This window comes from Podarcis muralis, chromosome 10 (assembly GCF_964188315.1).
Source record: "Podarcis muralis chromosome 10, rPodMur119.hap1.1, whole genome shotgun sequence".
In the NCBI taxonomy this organism is placed as follows: Eukaryota; Metazoa; Chordata; class Lepidosauria; order Squamata; family Lacertidae; genus Podarcis; species Podarcis muralis.
The window spans coordinates 2,541,151-2,557,347 of record NC_135664.1 but is presented as its reverse complement, the minus strand read 5'-3'; the positions used below and the strand labels follow the sequence as shown (position 1 = coordinate 2,557,347).

At 43.0% G+C, this 16,197-nt stretch overlaps 1 protein-coding gene across 13 annotated transcripts in view; it reads left to right on the top strand.

Annotated features, from left to right (window-relative positions):
- The window catches only part of FRMD4A (FERM domain containing 4A), a 407,020-nt gene that overhangs the window by 373,888 nt on the left and 16,935 nt on the right, over positions 1–16,197 (top strand). For all 13 annotated transcript variants that reach the window (XM_077935685.1, XM_028745665.2, XM_077935682.1 and 10 more), the window contains 4 exons: positions 2,098–2,231; positions 7,479–7,601; positions 12,448–12,676; positions 14,670–14,726. In XM_077935685.1, the coding sequence (XP_077791811.1) occupies positions 2,098–2,231; positions 7,479–7,601; positions 12,448–12,676; positions 14,670–14,726 (543 nt within the window). The remainder of the gene's footprint in view (positions 1–2,097; positions 2,232–7,478; positions 7,602–12,447; positions 12,677–14,669; positions 14,727–16,197) is intronic.

The following is a 16,197-nucleotide window of genomic DNA, read 5'->3' as shown; positions in this document are numbered from 1 at the left end:
CAGAGAGTGGCTGGAAGTGGGGAGGCAGAAAAAGGTCCTCCTTTCCTTCCATTCTGCAGTTTTAATCTGAAAGCTTAGGCACAGTACTGCGCCCAGAGCTCAGAAACCGCTCTCTTTAATGAAATTCCCTGTCACAAAATGTGCCTAGAATAATGGGAGTTTCAAACGCTGGATGAGGGAAGGAGCAGTCACAAAGATTGGATGGGTGGGGGGAGGAGAGGAAGCAGAGTCACCTTCACCCCATGGATTGAGTGGGAGGGGATGGAAACGGGGGGGGGGGGTGCATCAAGCCATTGTCAGCGGGGCAGCCAAGCAAAGATTTACGTCAGGGTACCTTGAAGTAAGGGCGATCAGCTGGCCTGTTCTCCCACAGCGTGAGGGAAGGCAGCTCAGTTCAACAGCATTATCAGCTGAGATCTTTGTGCGATGTCAGCGGTGCCTTGAAATCAGCTGCCCTGCTCTCCCTTGCGCAAGGAACAATATATTGCTGCCTGTTGCCAGGTCAAAATCATTCTCATGGTGTGATTTCAAAACCAATTTTGGCCAATATATTGAAGAATTGCACAGCGCTAAAACAGACAATAAAACTTGTGATATTACCATGAAAAAAGGACAAAAAATAGTTCAGAGGAGGCAAGGAATGGGGCTACGGACCCCCTGGGTGCGTTCTGTGGACCTCTAATTGGGAACCACTGATCTAGATAGTGATGGAAGTGGTTGTTGTCTTGGTGCCATTTGATATGATCAGCAGCATCAGGCAGTAAAACATCTCTTGGATTTTATCCTTCAGATTTCACATTTAACTATTCTAATTTAAAAACGGCAGACCGGCATAAGAGAGAGGAGTTACAGGATGGAATGCTTTCATACAGATATACTCCCAGGGGCCAGAAAACAAGGGTATCAAGAAGCAAGGTTCAACCTGACATTGCTCTGCGGTGCTAGTTTTCTATATGCGGGGAGTATGGTTTTTAAATAAGGGAATAAGCAAACACGCAATCTCTCACCTGCAACCTGAAGTGTAAAACTTTGCTCTGTACTTCAGTATCAAGCTGGAACATACTTTTGGACTGGAGGTTTGATGCGATAGTGGTATTCGCGTACTCATGCAAAAAGTTCCACTAACCAGGTTAGAGAATTTGGTTGATGTCAAATGGGAATTCCCACAAGGAATCTCCCTTTTCAGGAAGCTCTAAAAGGAAGTTCCTCTAAAGATTTAGTCATAATGAGGAAACAAGCACCTTTTGGATGTGGAAGATGAAGGACCCAGAGGTTACACAAATTGTAATAGGAGAACTACAAGAGGATGGCACCTCTGGCTCGGTAGCTGACACAGGAAGACCCTGACAACTTGGAGGTGGAGGTCTCAACAGGGAGGCAATCTCATGCAAGTGGCTTTTCCTTGCTGCAAGCTGGCCGGTTGTTGCAACCAGAACCTTGCTGTCAAAAGGCTTGATGAGAGTGGAATCATAGACCCCTGGAACTATAGAGGTGGAAGGGTCATCTAGTCCAGTCCCCCTGCAATGCAAGAATCTCAACTAAAGCCTCCATGACAGAGGGCCATCCAACAGATTAGTTGCTTGCACAGGAATTTCTCGTTTCACGGCAGATGGATGCCACGTAATCAGCAGAGTTACTGGAGCCCGCATGCATTTCCAAGCGGCAGACGCAGTGGCTGCCACTGCTATGACCCAGACCATGTCTGTGGATGAAGGTATCTGTGAGCAGCCAGGTGGTGAGGTGGTTATGCGAGACACCATAGGGGAGCACCCTGAAGGGGCACCGAGTCAGCAGCGAAACAGAGCCAAGAAATGTGCTAGTGTTCTGTTGAGAGATGCTCATGCCTGGGATTGTCTCTCAGCTTCACAAACTTCTACTGTAGATGGGAATGTTAAGAATGACATGATCTTAACAACTCATGTTTGTTGGAATGTATTTAAATATCATATGCGCTTCAGATGCATAGCCTCCTCCTGTTAGTATAAGCTTAAGAATGTGTTGTGAACAAACACAAGTCCTTTTTGAAAAAGTCCACAGGCACCAGCTTCATTGCTCTACCATGTCAGCTGCCCTCATGCTATCATTCTTTATTGACAGGTTCCCAAGAGTCAGATAGCTCTCAGTCTGCCAAGAAAGACATGCTGGCTGCCTTGAAGTCCAGGCAAGAAGCTCTGGAGGAGACCCTGCGCCAGCGCCTGGAAGAGCTAAAGAAGCTCTGTCTCCGAGAAGCGGTAGGCCGTGTAGATTTCTATAATCCTTGGAAACCCCTTTGTTGCTTCTGATGTGCAGCAAAGCATAGAGTGTGTGGAAGGGGTGGCATCTTACAAAGCCTCTGCTTTGCAAAGCGGAAGGCATTGTAATCCCTTAAACACTCACAGTTTTCACGGTAGTCGGTAAAAGATCCAAATGTTTAGCAGAAATTCACCTTCCTTCGACATTTCAATTTTTACAAATGTGTTGTGAGTATTGCAAGTGGAAAACAAAATGAAATTTCATATCTCAATTTTGCAATTTCCAATGTGGGCAATTTGGCAAATGCAGGGCTTAGGCAAAATTTCATTTCAATAATTTGTCCCTAACATGGCCCAACTTGTTTCTCCTATAAATCACAGCTCCTTTCCAACAGTTCTATCCTGATTTGATAGTTTGGATTTAGTTACACATTACAGGACAGCATTCATCTTTTGTGATTTCCCACCCATTGCCAGTTTCCGTAACAGATTAACTATTCAGAGCATGTGGATAATTGCCATGCTCAAGTGTCCTGTGAACATTGCTGTTTCCCTTCACAAGTACATGCGTTAAGTGTTACAGGCTTCAAATTTCTGTTCACATGGGTATCATAAGATGCTCTGAGAATTAACACTAAGGGGTATGATATTAGATTTCCACAAGTAGAGAGCCTTTAAGTTTAACATTATCTTGCAACCATGAAAGTAGAGAACCAATGTTTGGGACCATGATTATTTGAGAGTAAATAGATACAAGTGGGACCTACAAAAAACGTAGATGGTCCTGATCAAGATGACAGCATTTGAAATTTGGCAGGCCCTAGGCTCATTTGCCCCTGGCGACCAAGTGAAGATGCTAGAAGGCGCCTGACGTCTCCACCTGCCTGGAGATCATTGGATGTTGTCTGTTTTCACACACTAGAACCACATCCTGTAGAATTCCATCCATTATATTTTATCTGCACGGTCAGAATGAATTTCAGCAACCAAAAAGCCGTGTTGAAAAATACAACTTTCGAGCTGTCTGGCCCAAAAATGCCAACTAGGCATTCTGTTTTGGAGACTTGTAACCCTGGTTTAAGGAGCCATTTGGTGCCTAGCTTATATATCTGAGTTTCTAAGTCTGCTCCAGGAGTCAAGTCAGCAGACATGTGGAAAGCAGCTTGGCTTTAATTTTGTATTCCTATTTCCGATTCACTTCTTTAAAATATTATGTATTCAGGTAATCCAAATTTAGCTTCAAAATGGACTGAATTCTGTGACTTACATGAATTATGCAGATGTATGCAACTTGTATATCGCCTGTATTTTGCATTATTTGTTTTTGTTTTGGTAATCATGGGGAAGAGCAAGGAGCTATGCAAAAACTCCTTCCTAATCACTAGAAATCTTGTTCAACTATTTTCTGAGATTTCACCACTCATTCCGTATACGCTGTAAAGTACCTTTGCAGCCATGAGATCTAGAAACTTACCCTTTTCAACTGGAAGCTGCTATTCTTTGGAAGCTGAACTGTGCATCCAGCACAGTGCTCTGGCCTTTTTCTGCACTTCTGTAAAATTTAGCATTCTAATCATTTCTCAAAACTCTTACCTAACCCCGCAAAAGGTCAAGTAACTGGAAAACACTTTTCAATGAAGAGCGTAAGGGAAAATAGCTGAGCTGCTGAAACTTATTTGATCGTTTCTTTTTCGCGTAAGAAGCAAAACTTGACTTTGGTAGTTTGCCTACGTGAGTAAGGTTTATGAGGTCAGGTTAGGCCCCACATGTCCGTGCCTAAAAGGTTTTGCTCAAATCATCTGTATAAAGTTTAAGCCAATTCAATCATCACCCTCCAGTTTTATTCTATATTTCTCTCTCCAGGCTCCCATGAATCACAGTTTGTTTATTTTCCTGTGGGAATTGCTGTCATATAATGAGACTGGTAGACTGAGAGAAGGAAATGAATTGAAACCCTTGGGGGTAGCCAAACTAAGTTTGCCCCTAACCATTTGCAACAGTGGCATCAAATTTCTGCAGGCTTTGGTTACTTATTAGTTCATCTTAAATTACAGGAGCCAGGCTGCTAATGCGCTTTTTGTTTTATGGGGCAGGTTTAGTAGCCCAGTTTGCTGTCCTTTCTTTAAAAAACAGCAGACTTGTTGGAAGTCTTGCATACCTAAATTGTTTGGCTTCTTTTTTTTTTTTAAACTGGGAGGCTGTCCAATTTGAAAGAGGGTTCAAGCTTTGAAGGTATTTGGTTGTTTGGTTGATTTACCGTATGTGCACACAGACACAACTGGTGCTGATCTACGTTCATCTTTTGCTTTAGGAAATGTATCTTAACAGTGATTTTATGACAACTTAAGATTCATGGCTGATCTTTTTAAAAAACATATCCAAAATAGCAGTTACACTGAGATACTCTAATATTTCTCTCAATCTGATTATTTGGTTATAAGCAAGACACAAGAGCAAAGAAGTTTGTTTGAAACTCCCAAATCATTGTATTGATGTTTCTTCATAGACACAGCCATTTTATCAATGCTGGGATTACTAGCCCTTTGGGTCCATGGCACAACTGCAAACTGGAAAAACTGTTCTGGGCATCACACTCACTGCAACCTGTTCTGTTGGCTACAGTAGAAGGCTTCTTTTAAGCCAAATTTCAACAGGTGAAGAGGAAGCCTTTTGGAGGCGTGTGTGTTTGTGGACATGACGTTGGTGACCCCTGTAGCACAGCTCTGTATGCTTGCATATATGAAACTATGCCAGAGATGTAGCTATTGGTAATATCTCTTATTCCAAGCCCTGACATTCTAGATACTCCTTATTAGTAGAGCTGTTACCTAAATAAATAAGTTTGTGAATTTTAATTCACAAATAAATGTGAATTTTAACTGATAAAATTTTAATTTGAATAACAGTAGTTCTGAAGAAATTATTTGTTTTTAAAATATGAGCAGTCCCATTATTACCTTTTAAAAATAACATCATGCAACTGTTCTTTTTGCAAATGGGATTTCATATAAAATGTTCTGCATCACATTTGTAGAGTCCATATTGCTTTTAGGGCTGATGCCTTTTCCAGTTGGTGTGAATACTTCAGGCTGCTTTCCTAAAGAGCAAGAACGTGGGGAGAGGGAATGAGGGGAGCAGCAGAGCTAGAGAAGCCTGTAGCTGATCCTAACATCACAATGATGACAGGGTGACACTTCTACCCAGTGCCGGGGGGGGGGGGGCTAGCCAGGTGTTTTGCCCCGGGTGAAGCCTCCAGAGGCACCATTGAGGCTCCCTGCCTGTGTGTACGCAAATGCGCCTGAAGGGGTTGCCAAACTGGGTCTTTGACCCGGGTGAAATAAAGCCTAGTTTTGTCCCTGCTGTCACTTGACTTGGCAACGCCAGGTATCACACTGCAGAGCCAGGAAGCGCCATCTTGAAAGAGGCACAAGGTGGAGCGGCTTTTCTAAGATTATGCCTTTTGCGTTTGGTTTTGTAAGGACTTGTATTTTTTCGGGGTGGGGGGATTAAAAAAAAATCTGTGCTGATTTAATTGGAGGCAGGTTTTATTTGTATTTTATTTATTTAAACAATGTATATACTGTTTAACAGCCTAGTCTCTAAGCAGTGCATATAGGGTTAAAAAGATACAATAAATACGTTAAAGCTCACCATATTTAATCAAACATTTGAATTGATTGTGCATCAGCTTCTAGAGGCTGGGCTGGGCTGACGTGTAAAGCTGCCCTTAGAAAGTGGACATAGACAATTCAAGGCCTCCCAGCAGCTCATTGTGTGCTTAAGCAAAGCATCAAAAGAACCAGGCTCTCCTTTCTCAGCGACCTGGAAAAAGGAGAAAAGCTCCACTGAGAATCAGGGTCGGGGCAGCAAGCAGGAGCTTGTCTGGAGCTTCACTTGCCTGGATAGTTTTTGCAGAAGGCTGGGGATTTTGGACTCTCGCAATGCTAGTGTTGCAGCTAGTGCACAACATTATCCCTCCTTGGCACAGAGCCTTTTCCCTGCTCCAGGGCCAACATCTCTCTCTTTACACAACTCCGTGCCTTTGCTCTTCACACTGCAAACAAGCAACCATGTTTGTGCTAAAGGTAATGCCAATTACCTTTTTTAAAAAGTTGTTAAATGTGAAGGATCCACCTTGTTATTTTAGACTCATCTGTCCAAATGACTCTTTCATTCCACCATGGAATAATTTGGTAGTGGATCAAAATTGCCAATAAATAAATAAAAATCATCACATGAAACTTGACAAAATGATATTCAGCAGGTAAATATGATGCAGCTATTGTTTTACTGCCACTACTTCTATTACTACAAAATGTTTGTTTAGAGCAGGGGTGAGGGGCCAGATTATTATCTCCCCCTACCCCCTGTGGGCCAAGTTTGGCAGGTGGGTAGATCCGCCCACCTGTCAATCACCTGATGTCACAATCATGTCACAGTCACCTGATGGAACCTGTTCAGGCTTGCAGAGTTTGAAATCGAATGGTGCAGGGAAAGGCACAGCCTGCAAAGTGCCAACAAACAGCGGAATGCTGTGAAACTAATTGTTGGAGCTTGTGAAACCAGGCGTCCAGTGCTCTGCCAGTCCAGCAGTTTAAACTCCCTGGCGTCATAGAAACTGCACAGATTATGACCAATATAGTGAAATCGGTGTCCGTCTTGCTTTACAACAATCTCCTGCCCAAGGAATGTTTGCTCTTAATTTAAACAAAAGATCGGGTGACATAAGAAAGAGAGACGAGGCACAGGGCACGAAGGGTGAAAGTCAATGCAATTATGCACTCTTGGGCATTGTTTGAATTGAGGGTGATGACTAAGAAGTTAAGCCACAGAAGAGAGAGGTTTTGAGCAGGGAATTGACAGAAGAGAGGTGAGACTTTGTAGGAGTTCTGTATAGGGAGTTCCAAGACAGCAACATGACTTCTTCAATGAAGTAATCTTAGAAAGCTTGACAGATTATTAACCAAAAGTAACTTTTACTTTCCAGTTTCACATTCTCTTCTGGTCACAGATGACAAAGCATGTGGCTCAACTACCATTCTTAAGAGGATCTTTCACAAAACAGAAGTTCTAAGTGAATAAACACACCCAGAAAGAATCAACTGTGTGTCCTTCAACCAGAAAAAAATGCAATATTGGTTATTTAAAGACAATATTTGTGAAATGCTAATGCGCGTCTAGATAAAATCCACTTGCTGCATGTGCACAACACACAGCTAATCTCTGATGTTTTGTATACATTTGCAGGAGCTTACAGGAAAATTGCCAAGAGAATATCCCCTTGACCCAGGGGAAGAGCCCCCAATTGTGCGTAGAAGAATAGGTACTTCCTTTAAACTGGATGAACAGAAAATACTGCCAAAAGGAGAGGTGAGGGTTGCTTTCAGATTCAGACTTTCTGTTTCTCTTTTGCACTATTAAATTAAAACACCAGCGTCCAGCCTGTGCCAGGGTCTGGAAAGACTTGAGTAAATCACTTACTGGAATTATCCTCCCTTTGTGCTCTTTAAATTTGATACTAACTTGTCGAATAGAATTTGTGGTCTTTTTATTATGGGGCATTCCTGATTATTTTGTTGTCTTGATATTCCTAGGGCACATTATGACTGTGAAAGATTATGAATTGCTTGCTTTTTGGATAGTGACATTTGGAGCAATATCTCTTTTTCATGTTTGGGCTGATGTGTGGCAATTTAATGATTTGCACAGTCCTATCCACATTTAATGGAACGTGGGTATCGCTGTGGTCTAAACCATAGAGCCTAGGGCTTGCCAGTCGGAAGGTCAGCAGTTCGAATCCCCACAATGGGGTGAGCTCCCGTTGCTCAGTCCCTGCTCCTGCCCACCTAGCAGTTCGAAAGCATGTCAAAATGCAAGTAGATAAATAGGTACCACTCCGGCAGAAAGGTAAATGGTGTTTCTGTGCGCTGCTCTGGTTCGCCAGAAGTGGCTTAGTCATGCTGGCCACATGACCGGCTCCCTCGGCCAATAAAGCGAGATGAGCGCTGCAACCCCAGAGTCGTCCACGACTGTACCTAACGGTCAGGAGTCCCTTTACCTTTATCCACATTTAACCCTAATTTGACTTATGGAACAGACAGAACCACCTTTTTGATAGGGGTGGGAGCAATGTTTCACATGAACACAGCAACTTGGGTCTCCCTGGTCAAAGCCCAACATTCTGCCCACCACACTAATTAGCACATAAATGAAGAGAAAGTACTTGTCTAGACTAGTGACTTGGAAAGGCCCTGCATTCTGTTGAAACAGGATGTCCCTATCGTGTGCCAAGAGGAATTTTCCAGTGAATGACACTGGTTAGACATGCTCTTTACATAGAAAATAACTCAGATAATGGTACGTTGTAGTGACTTGTTTAGTCTTCATTAGGAGAGACTTCATTCAGAGTTAATTTACTACAGCAGAACAGTGATTCGTGTTAATGAACTTTTCCTCAATAGTATGAGGCAGACACTTTGGCACAACTGGTTTAAATAGTTTCAGGCTGGTTTTATTGTCATGGCTGTCTCTGAAGAAGCTGCCACAGGGAGTGAAGCAGAGCCACTGGGCAGGTGCTTCTGCTGCTCCCCTGCTGAAACCCTGGGAGTTAGAGTTTTGGGAACATTCTGAGACCCTAGTGTCGGAATATATTTTTTAGTGTTCCTACATTCAGCTAAGCATTTTTTAAAAGTTAGGTGTGAATAACCAGACATTTCCCAGCATGGTGAGCTGTGCTTTTTGCTTTCCTAACGGGCATGGAAAGGAAGGTTGTATCTAGGGAGGCACCAATCCATCTAGTGTCGTTTTCATATGTGTTTATTCAGAAGTCTGCTCTGTCCATGAAATCCACACAAAAATTCAAAAACATCCATTTTCAAACACATTTGGGTATGTTTTTTGAGCCAAGAATTGCACCACTAAATTAAATGAAGTGTGAAATCTGAAGGATTACTGAGTTCTGGTCCAGAAGGTGAGTGTCAGGTCAGTTTGTATCAGAATTTGCAAAGAATGAGCACCTCAAATATCTATAATTGTGCCTCATGCCTTTTGATTGTAAGGACCACTCGTTACATGTTTAGGTGTATTCCTAGGTAATTTTAAATGTTCCGTGTGAAACTGTAAAGTAATACTATGACAAATGCATGTTGGTAAACACATGTGCCATCTGGGTATACTTGTCAAGAATCATGACTGGCTGCCAGTCCTGCTGTATGCACAGCCAGCGGCAAAGTGAGCTGCTACTTTCCCTCTTCTTAATGTGGTAGCAGCCCTAGCAGGTGATCCACATGGGAAAGTGGCAGGCTTGGTCGATGAGACTGGGCCATTGAAAAACCATACATCAAATGAATTCAATTTTAACAGTGCCTTTCATCTGCTGCCTTCACTGGCTGTTGTGGGAGGTTTTCTGTAGTGAGGCGGCAGATCAGGATCTGAGTCTTAAAATATATTGTGTTGAATACACATTTAATAAATTCAGTGTTGACAGAGCTTATGAAAGCTTCAAAGCAAAAACTCTTTCTAAAAAAACCCACACATACACAACAGCCATTCAGTCTGTAGCATTGTGAGAACTGTAGCTATGGATTTAAAGTAGTGGTGATTCATCACTGACAGCAAAGGAGATTTTTAAGCCAAGATGTCCAGAATGAATACTTCAGAGAGACATATTGTCTTGAAGAGAGATTAGTTCACAGCAGTGTGGCTTCTTCGGTGACTGTGGCACTGATTGACAGAGATAGACGATCTCTCTCCATAGAGCATATGATAGCTAGTTCCCAGGATGGGAGATGTGGTCCAAAACATCTGGAGGGCACAAGTTGAGGAAGGCTGCTTTAGAACTAGAACCCAGGACAGGGTTATGTTGGCAGGAACAGGCTTGGTTCTTAACCGTTAGGGCTGCCAGGGGCAGGTATACCCTCCTCCTCAAAATACACACTTTTAATTTATCCAGTAAAAGTGAAAATTCACCACTGGAGGAAAAGGTGAGATGCTGCTCTTGGGACCCAGTTGCAGCAAGGGCAATACTGTTCCCACACTGTGTGGCCCAGCCCTCATTGTCCCAGGTGCCAGAGAGCACACATACTCTGCACTCAAGGGGAGCTGTGCAATAAACAAGACTTTCATAGACCATCTGCTGACATAATGAGCATTTTGCTAGCTGCAATATATATTTCTTTCAAAGATTCATGCCATGCCTCTTGCTCTCTGAATGAACCCCAGAGTTGCTTACAACAGGTTATGCCATTCAGTGCAAAGCGTATGCAACTGAACACAAAACTATTAGCTTAATCTCTGTGGTGCAACAACCACGGGAGATGCTGGGGGAATGTCATCTTAAAGGCCCCCTTCCCAGCTCTCTGGTGTTTCTACTGGAGCCGTCCTTTGTGGACCTAAGACAAGCCTGAGGAAAAGAGCCTCCCCAAAGTGTAGATGCCACCATCTCTCAGGGGTGAGGTTTTTCCTTGCCTGGGCCAAACAGAGTGTGGTGCTTGGCTCACTGTTTGCTGCTGAGAGAGATGGCGGAGGAACATGATGCTAAAGCTCCTCTCCTCAGCTCTCTGATGTCCCTGCTGCTGCTGCTGCTGCTGCTGCTGCTGCTATATATATATACAGGCCTCCAGTTAATACGAGGCAGTTTAGATTCTTCTGATGGAAACCTCAATAGTATAGCAAATAGAAAATAATAAAATAGACCACTAGATTCATTCTTCTGTGGGGAAGGGGCAAAAATGCTGCAGGAAGAAACTGAACTTTTGCAAAACATCGAAGGATTATCTATTGATGGTTTTAATTCCTAGCCTCTAACAGATGATAGATATTTCCTCATTTAGTGCCTTCCTCCCAGCGCTCGGGGATAGAAACTTGTTTTTAAAAGACAGAGAGTCCTCTCCATGAGATTCCATGTTTGTGCGAGTACATGAAACACATGTATGATTTTACAGTGTAACTTGTCCTTCTGACTGGTCGTGAGTTGTTGTCAAATATTTACTGTGGTGTTCAGCACCGACACTAGCTCTCTCTCTCTGTGTTATTCATGTGAAGGTCAACTGTGTGTTCCCTGGGGAGCAAGGCCTACTCTGCATCTGCTTCCTAAAGTAACTGCACATTATGCACAATTGTCTGTAAGGCAACAGCAACCCACAAGATGTTGCTGATGTATGGGGGCTGTATGGATGGAATCAGGACTTCCAGGTGTGCAGGTGTCCTGATTGACCAGAGCCCCAACACATGCACAGGAACTTGCACATTGAGTTTTTCTTACAGAAAACCATGTGCATATGCTCCAAGAAAAAGTGCAGCTCACTTCTCAGTTAACACACAATTGTCTTACTACACAACTTTGAATTAGCAAATTCCATGGAACAAAGACCCAGGAATGTCAAGATTGTAATGCTGTGATTCCCAAGGTCCAATTTATACATTATCAGATTGGTGCAGCCATTTCTCTGTGGTTTGATTCTGCACCACTCTGGAAGAATTCTGTGAGGAACCATGTGAGTGGATGAAGGGGAATGCTCCTTACTATGTCAAATGGATGTCATTGTCATTGTCGTGTGTCTCCCCCCCCCCCCAGTTCATTGTAGTGACAAGATAGGACGTTCATAACTACTTTTCATTACTTATTTGTGGTGTTGGCATCCATCTGTCCTGGGAGACAAAGGAGGAGTGTGCCTTTGGGGGTGAAGTCAACTGTTGGAAGGTTGCAGCGCCTGCTGTGGCTGTGAGACCAATATGGGAGAGACATGTTTTGTTGCAGGCGGGGCATCCAGTTGTGCTGCTGCAGATGCACCAGGGCGTTTCTCCTCTCTGTGCTCCTCCCAGCAGTCATTCCTCCTCTGCTCACTGCTATGGATGCACAATCTGACTGACTTATTTTGTGTAATACTACTAAAATCCACAAGACTGAGCAACATGAACTGAAGTTGTTTTAGTAGCGCCATTGTGGTATGTAACATAGAAGAAAGCTGTTGCTTTGTAAATCTTCCCAGTATACACCAGCCAAACTTGCCCGTGATCAGATGTACTGTTAGTAAGCTGCTACACTTTGCACCTACAGAAGCATAGGCAGCCTCATAGTCCTCCTGGCTGGTCTCTGTGGGAGCAGTGGTGGACCTGGAGGGCTTTTGGCCTGACCCAGCAAGGTTCTTCTTCTTCTGTTCTTACATGCTCCATGGCTAAGGCACTGACAGCCACAAGCCTCTTTCTTGTTGGACAGGAAGCTGAACTGGAACGCTTGGAGAGAGAATTTGCCATTCAGTCCCAAATCACGGAAGCTGCCCGACGCCTAGCCAGCGACCCAAATGTCAGCAAGAAGCTGAAAAAACAAAGGAAAACCTCATACCTGAATGCACTGAAGAAACTTCAGGAGATTGAAAATGCCATCAACGAGTACCGTATCAAATCTGGAAAGAAGCCAACACAAAGAGCCTCCTTGATCATAGATGGTAAACAGAACCCAAACTTCATGATACTCTGATCTTTCTTCCTGATGATCATTTGGGGGTGGGTGGGTTGCTCAGGAGAAGACAATGCTTCCCAAGGAGCTGATGAGGAAGTGGGTTTCTGGAAGGAGTATACAAATATTTCTTCCTAACCTCAACTTCCCATGAAACTTCAGCACTTTGATAGGTGAGCGCCAGGCAGACTGCTCTTCATGCCACACCTGGATCCTCAACTTCCATATCTGAAGTTGCGTCTTCAGACCCTTTCACAGACAAATTTCAGTTAATGGATACTGTTAAGAAATGTGTGAGCAGCTTAAAAGGAAAGTGGTAAATGACATTGAAACGTAAGTGAGTATGCAGTGCTATGCACTTTGGGGCAGGGGCAAAGTCCCCTCTCCAGGCGTTCAGTCTGAATGCACAAGGGCTAAAAGCCGGGTAGGGGCCGTGGCATGCAAGCCCCCTCCATGCCCCCCATGCTGCACCACCTTCACTTCAGAGGCTTTCTAAGTGCATTTAGCTGAGCATGCTTAAGTACCATATTTACACAAACGTAATGTGTACCTTTTTTGTTCAAATTACATCATAAAAGTTAGGGTGTGCATTAGATTCACGTAAATACAGTGGTAATAAGTAATTGCATCCTCGCAATAAGTAATCCTGATGGGGCAGAATTCCAGATACGTCTTCTAAACTAAATGCACTTCATTAAAAGCCCCCTTCAGATCTTCCTCCTCAACACAAGAAAATTGAGATGGAATGACCACACCTACCATACTAGGTGTGCATGCCTCTGTTTCTCCTTACTTTTAGCCTTCATGTGCTCAAGCTAAACACTGCTTTGAGGCTAAAGTGTTAAACAGTGGGAAAATTGGTGAAATAAATAAATAAAAGGGCTAATGTTGGGCTCTGAGCTAGCTGGTTCTTTCCAGGGAAGGGATTGGGGGGGTGAAAAGGGCAAATTTCACATTGGTGATTATACTCAGGTCCTGTTATACAAATGCTCATTATATGAAAATTCACTTATCCAAACACGAGGAATTGGTACCAGAACCTCGCTATATACACCTCAGATTCAGATATCCAAGCAGCTGTAGAGAAGCCTTACTTTTTTGTATTTTGCTGTCCACACCAGAAACCATGGTGGGAAGGAGGGAGAGAGATCAGACAAATAAGAGAGCATTTTTATTCCTTCCTTGTTTGCCTTCTGCCAGGGTTCAGGGGATTTTCTCATCATTTTAGGGTCAAAATTCTGTGGTTCAGACGCATTAGAAAATTTCCCATAGGGATCAAAGGAAATCATCAACTCATGATGTAAACACATTTTGTTCAGGTAGCGGGACCTGCATGTATTTAGAATGATCATAATGCCTTTATATCAGTCACTGGTGCAATCACACTTGGGATACTGTGTACCGTTTGTATCCCATCTTAAAAAGGATATAATAGAGCTGGAAAAGGTGTATAACAAGGAACCCAAAATTTCCCTTATGAAGACACACAACAGCAATTGGGACTTCTTAGCTAGGAAACAGCTGAATTCTGAAGTCATGAAAGTGGAGAGACAGCAAAATGTCTCCCTTACTCATAATGCTAGATTAACTCAGAACCACACAGAAAAATGGAAGGCATGGAATTAAAACATGGAATCAGCTGCTACAAGATGTGGCAATGGTCACTTTCTATAGCTTCTAAAAGGGTATTTAAAGGGGCAGATTCAGGGAAGATATGCTTCTTAAGGGCTGCATAGCAACAAAAGGGAACATTTCAAGGGCAGTATTCCTCTGAATATCAGTTGCTGCCAAACATGCAAGAGCTGATCCTTACCTGCTCTGCTTGTGAGGTCCATGGAAGCATATTAATGGGGGAAGCATGCTGGATCAGAAGAGCTGTTCTTATGGCCTGACATGAGTGGATTACTGCTGTGGAAATCATGCTGGGCTTCACCACACCATGGAGCTACACCGTAACCTCCGTATGTGTTTTCACCTGACAGATGGAAATATTGCCAGTGAGGACAGTTCACTCTCGGACGCTCTCGTTCTGGAGGATGGTATGTACAACATTCATTGCTATATGTTGTATTTTATGTCTCTGCTGAAAAGAAGAAGCTTGTGTTGTGTCAAAGGAGTTGGGGCAGAATCCTGTCGAAGCTCAACACTTCTCATTGGTTTTAGTGGGAGAAGTTTAAAGTACATCTATCTCTGCCTTAACATCAATGGGACTTAAATGTACTTGGCTTTGGCTGGATCATCGCCTAAGGTTGTAAGAACTCATATAGTAAGTAACTCATGTAGCAAGACTTCCAGGACACTCTCCTGTCTATATAATCTCCCTGGAGAATCCTGTACTACAGTGGTACCTCGCAAGACAAAAAACTCGCAAGACAAAAAACTCGCTAGACGAAAGGGTTTTTTGTTTTTTGAGCTGCTTCGCAAGACGATTTTCCCTATGGGCTTGCTTCGCAAGACGGAAACGTCTTGCAAGTTTGTTTCCTTTTTCTTAACACCGTTAATACAGTTGTGACTTGACTTCGAGGAGCAACTCATAGAACGTGGTGTGGTAGCCTTTTTTGAGGTTTTTAAAGACTTTGGTGATTTTTGAAGCTTTTCCAAAACTTTCCCAACACCGTGCTTCGCAAGACGAAAAAAATCGCAAGACGACAAAACTCGCGGAACGAATTAATTTCATCCTGCGAGGCACCACTGTATATGTTTTTCTCTGAGCCTACCTCACTTAAAATTGTTTTTGTTTAAAGTAACATTTCCAAGATAGTTTGGGATGATTTTATTTCAAGCAGTCACTACCCAAATATCCAAATAACCTTTTTCAACTGAAAAGTAGGCACAATTTCCTGCAACCAAATGTTCAAGCAGACACCACACCCCTTGTAGAACGATATCATACTGTCACTTGTAGGTATTTTGCTGCACTGAAAAACATACCCATCATCATCATCATTTTAAATTTGTATACGGTCTTTCTATCTTACAATACTCAAGGTGGTTTACAAGCTGAAAAAACAAAAAATGTACATCTTATAACAATCTAATGCAATACAAAATGTGATAATAAAACATAACTTTAAAATAGGCAACCTACATCAAAAAAGTAACATTCAACAATCATTAGAATAGTATTAAATAATAATAATAACATATAAAAGTTAAACAGAAATCCACTCAACAGTTACAATAAATAATTTCTAAACTATAATCCATAAAACAATGGCAAGCCACGGTACATAAAATAATACAATACAAATTGAGAAGCCGAGACCAGAGGGTGGGACAAGGCAGGTGGACGGAGACCTTGCCTGGCGAAGGCTCTCCCTCACCTCTGAACTGAGGAGAAGAGAGGAGGGAGGTGGGTGGGCCCGCTTCAGTCTCAGAAGATGGTCCAAGCCAGCTGTGGTGGTGTAGAGCAGTGTTCCCCAACCTTGGGCCTCCAGCTGTTTTTGGACTACAACTCCCATCATCCCTAGCTAGCAAGACCAGTGGTCAGGGATGATGGGAATTGTAGTT